At 54.1% G+C, this 3,810-nt stretch overlaps 1 protein-coding gene across 1 annotated transcript in view; it reads left to right on the top strand.

Moving 5' to 3' along the window:
* Positions 1–2,540: 2,540 nt before the first annotated feature.
* Positions 2,541–3,810, top strand: part of ZNF512B (zinc finger protein 512B) — a gene marked incomplete at its 3' end in the record, with an annotated part of 24,300 nt that continues 23,030 nt past the window's right edge. Inside the window, exon 1 of the mRNA XM_010076860.1 lies at positions 2,541–2,908. Coding sequence (XP_010075162.1) covers positions 2,788–2,908 — 121 coding nt within the window. The remainder of the gene's footprint in view (positions 2,909–3,810) is intronic.

Here is a 3,810-nt window from a genome sequence, read left to right as displayed (position 1 = left end):
AAGCGGATCGACGGGTGACTGGGACGGTTGGAGTGTGGCACAGTGCATCGGTACCAGCGGGACTGGGGTGGGAATCCCAGCAGGAGAATTTACGCTCAGGACCCACGGGTGACATTTCTCCCTCGTAGCCATAAGGATGTCACAGGGCTGACGGGGTCACAGCCATCCCTGGCTTTGTCCGTGCTCCCGTGGACCTGATCCGTGGTCGCAGAGGGGCGTTGATACATGGAATTATTTCCCCTTTTCCAGTTTGTGCCCAATTTCTGGGCTCTGTCCAGCCCGCAGAGCCTGACAGCTCTGCAGGAGGGATCTGTCACGGAGAGAAAGAGCCTGTCGGGGCGGTGAGTGGCTGGGATGTTGTTGTCCCTTGTCAAACCCGTCAGAGGAGCGCGTGGCCGTGCCGGCCGGGCAGGGCTGCCGGTGGCTCGGGAGCACGTGGCAGGTTCTCAGGCTTCGCTCTCCCCTTCCCGTGGCCGTGAGCTTCCTCCTCGCCCCCACTCCTGGCACGGCCAGCTTGGCCTCTGCTCATCCCACACTGGCTCTGGTGTTGACACGGGCTTTTTTATCCAGAGCTGGAGTAGGATGCTTTGAAAATGTTGCCGCGAACTTCTAAAAAGTTACCTAAAAAGAGCTGGAGGCTTCATCAGCAGAGATGCTGCCAGTCCCAGCCTTCCTGCACCACATCCCAGCCCTGCTCGCAGGCAGGACCTGCCAGTATCTTCTCCTCCCATGGCCAGTTGCAAAAAGGTTTTCACCAAAACCATAACGAGAGCATGGAAGGGCACAGGCTGTTGCCCGGTTCCATCGTGTGTTACTCAAAAATGAATGAGAAGTTTGGACATTACAAAGAAAAAAAACCAAAACAATGGGCTGATTTCTGCTCTTTGGCTCTGGGGCAATTCCTCTGGGATCCCTGGGGTCGTATTGGTGGCCAGGGAGCGGAGTTTGGCTCTCCCCAAGTGGTTTATGGGATTTTTATTTTTCATTTAGACAAAAAATAAGAGCGGGAAAAAAAATTCAAATAAGTGTTTGGTGTGGAAAACAGAAGACATTCAAAACCTCCTAAGCTGTCTGGATGTGAGGACAGATGTGCTAAGGGGAACAAGGAGCGTTTGGGAGCGGGGCTGAGCTGCGCACCTTGGGCGCAGTGGTGGTTTCAGAGGGATGCTCAGCAGCAGACCCGGCGAAGCCGCAGCACGGTTGTGTTTCGGCACCAGCCTGGGTTGGAGAAAGCCGTCAGCTGTGTGGGTTTCCCCTTGGTTTCCACCCTGTTGTAAAGCGCAGAGATCGTGTTGTCTTCCACTTTCACTTTGCTGGTCTTCCATGAGTCTTTGTTTTTCTTTTTGTTTTTATTTTTTCTTTGGGTAACTTGACTGAGGGTCACTCAGGGGAGCGGAGGTGCCAGGAGGCAGCGCAGGAAGGAAGGGCACAGGCATGTTTGTCCCCGGAGCATTGGGGACAGGAACAGTGCCCGCGCGGGTGAGACCAGAGCAGCAATTTGGGCAGGGGCTGCAGGGACCCCCGCCTCTGTGCCTGCTCTGGAGACCAGCCGTCCCCAGGAAGGAGCTGCTGGCGGTCCCAGGTCTCCCACCAAAAGAGCCCAAATGAGCTGAGTAAATGACCCCTGTGTTCAGCACCAGATGCCAGAGAACCTGTTGCCAAGGCTGGAGTTTCTCACTTGATCCGATTAACCTTCGTGTCCGTGCAAACAACCACCAGCCGAACACGTGCTGGAAGCTTTTGCCAGGTCTTCTCCGAGCATCTGGGCTGGACACGATGTGCAGTGCCCTATCCCGCATGGAAAGTCCCCAGGGACACCTCGGAAAGGACTGCTGGACCCTTGTGTCCCGTGTGTTGATGGCACAGCTGGTGATAGGGGCACACGGGAGATGTTCCCCCGACCTCCGCCGTCCCTTTGGGCACAAGGACAGGCGGGAGGAGTCTGGATGCTCCGGGTGTCAGCTCTGTTTTGAGCATCAGCATCGCATCCCAACCAAGATCTCGAGGCTGTTGTGGTCCAGGGAATCACCTCCCAAGGGCTTGATGCTCTCGTTGTGGAAGCTTGGAGGGCTCCTTTCCCCTGGGGCCGTATGCAGTGTCTTCCGACACAGCCCCCATCCTCGGACGTGTCTTTGCTCGTGCTGTCGGGAGGGGAGGAAGGTACCTGAAACCAACCGGGGGAGAACCAGCCACGCGTGGGCTTCGTCCTGGCACCGCCGAAGTGGAGGGGTGTCCTGCTGCCCGCTTCAGTTGGGAGCGAGATGGGGCCTTCTGCGATAATTCCGGATGTTCATTATTTATAGAGAAGCCAAATTGAATTATTAATACGGAAAATTCAGATAACATTAACAATTCTCAGTTTATAACAGTTTCCCATTAATAAGGAAAATTGGAAATTTATCACTACATCTGTTCATTAAAACTCACTATTTTTTTTTTCTTTTGGTGTCTTAAATGAAAGCAGAGAAATAAACGAAGAGGAAAAGCCATTTATTGGCTACTTCTCTGGGCAAAGTCAGCCCATAATTTTTAATAAAGTCTTTGCCGTTATATGTGGAGGGGAAACCAGCCTGTAATGAAAGCAGCTTTTCAGCCGTGTCCATGGCATTGCTTGACCGTCGAACGAATGCTGGGAAGCACGTCCTGTTTCTTCTCTTTGGGGGAACCTTGAAGCTGCACGATCGTTTGCTAATTTCCCTCTCTCCCCAGCAGCTCTCCTTGCTTTCAGTATGTGTTGCTCCCGGCTCCAAGGAGTGAATTTTAACGCCTCCCCTGCTTCTTCCAGAGATGGCGGATTCCTATACCTGTAAAGGCGGAAGGAAAACTGCAGGATCTAACAAACCCACCGCCAGCAAAGAAAGCAGGACAGAGACGAGGATAAACCCCCCGGCAGAGCTGCCCAAGCTCGGTAAGGGACTGGAATTCTGTTTCCGTGGAGGTGGATGGGGCAGAGGGGATGAGCCCAGGGGTTGGGGGGTGGCTGCCAAACGAAGGGGGTATGAGCACATCGGGTCTCGGCATGCCTCTGCTCCTCACTTCGACCCACCGGCGATGGGCGAAAAAGGCTCCAGGAGCTGCAGAGAGCCGGTCCCTGGGATCAGGAGGGATGGAGATGGTCTCTCCCTTCCAAGGGGCGTGCATCTGGCTTAACGAGATGGGTGTCTCGCCGCCTATTTATCGCGTTGGTTAGCAAAGTGTTACATCAAAGGATGGAAAGGCTTAAATGAGTTCAGACCATCTGCTGTCTCCCGTGTCGCGGCCCCCGGGATGGAGGCTCGCGAGCGTACGAGCCCCGGGGGACCTGCTTGCCAAGGGCTGTCACTCTGATGGATAGCTGATTTCTCTATCCAGGAATCTCCAGGCCCAAGGAGATTTTTCTCCTGTCTGTTTATGCCAGGAAGATCCCCTCTGTGGGCACAGAGAGCTTCTCGCTGCCTTTACCTTGCTAACGGCAGCCCTGGATACCGCGGGGTGAGAGTCAGACCTCAGAGATATATCTCAGACCAAGCACCCAAAATCAGTGGCCTCGTGGGGAAATGCATGTGCCCTAAACGTTTCCCAAATGCACCCTAAATGTTTCCCAAATGCCACATTCCCTTGAGGGTGTTGAAGCTGTAATTGCTGCCAGAGGGCTGTAAGTTATTGCTGGGGGGAATGAACTCCAGCTGTCGGCAGTAGGAGCATACCTGTGTGCTGGAGAGTGTTTTTTCCCTGCGCCACATCTTATCAGCACCTTAAAAGTAGAAACCCACCCCCCCCCCTTTTTTTTTTCCCCAGCCCTTCCTTCTGACACTGTCAGGTTGTCTTTTG

The sequence above is a fragment of the Pterocles gutturalis genome, unplaced genomic scaffold (assembly GCF_000699245.1).
Source record: "Pterocles gutturalis isolate BGI_N339 unplaced genomic scaffold, ASM69924v1 scaffold7238, whole genome shotgun sequence".
NCBI classification, from domain to species: domain Eukaryota; kingdom Metazoa; phylum Chordata; class Aves; order Pterocliformes; family Pteroclidae; genus Pterocles; species Pterocles gutturalis.
Note: the sequence above shows the minus strand (reverse complement) of the source record. Positions and strands in the feature narration are given on the sequence as shown.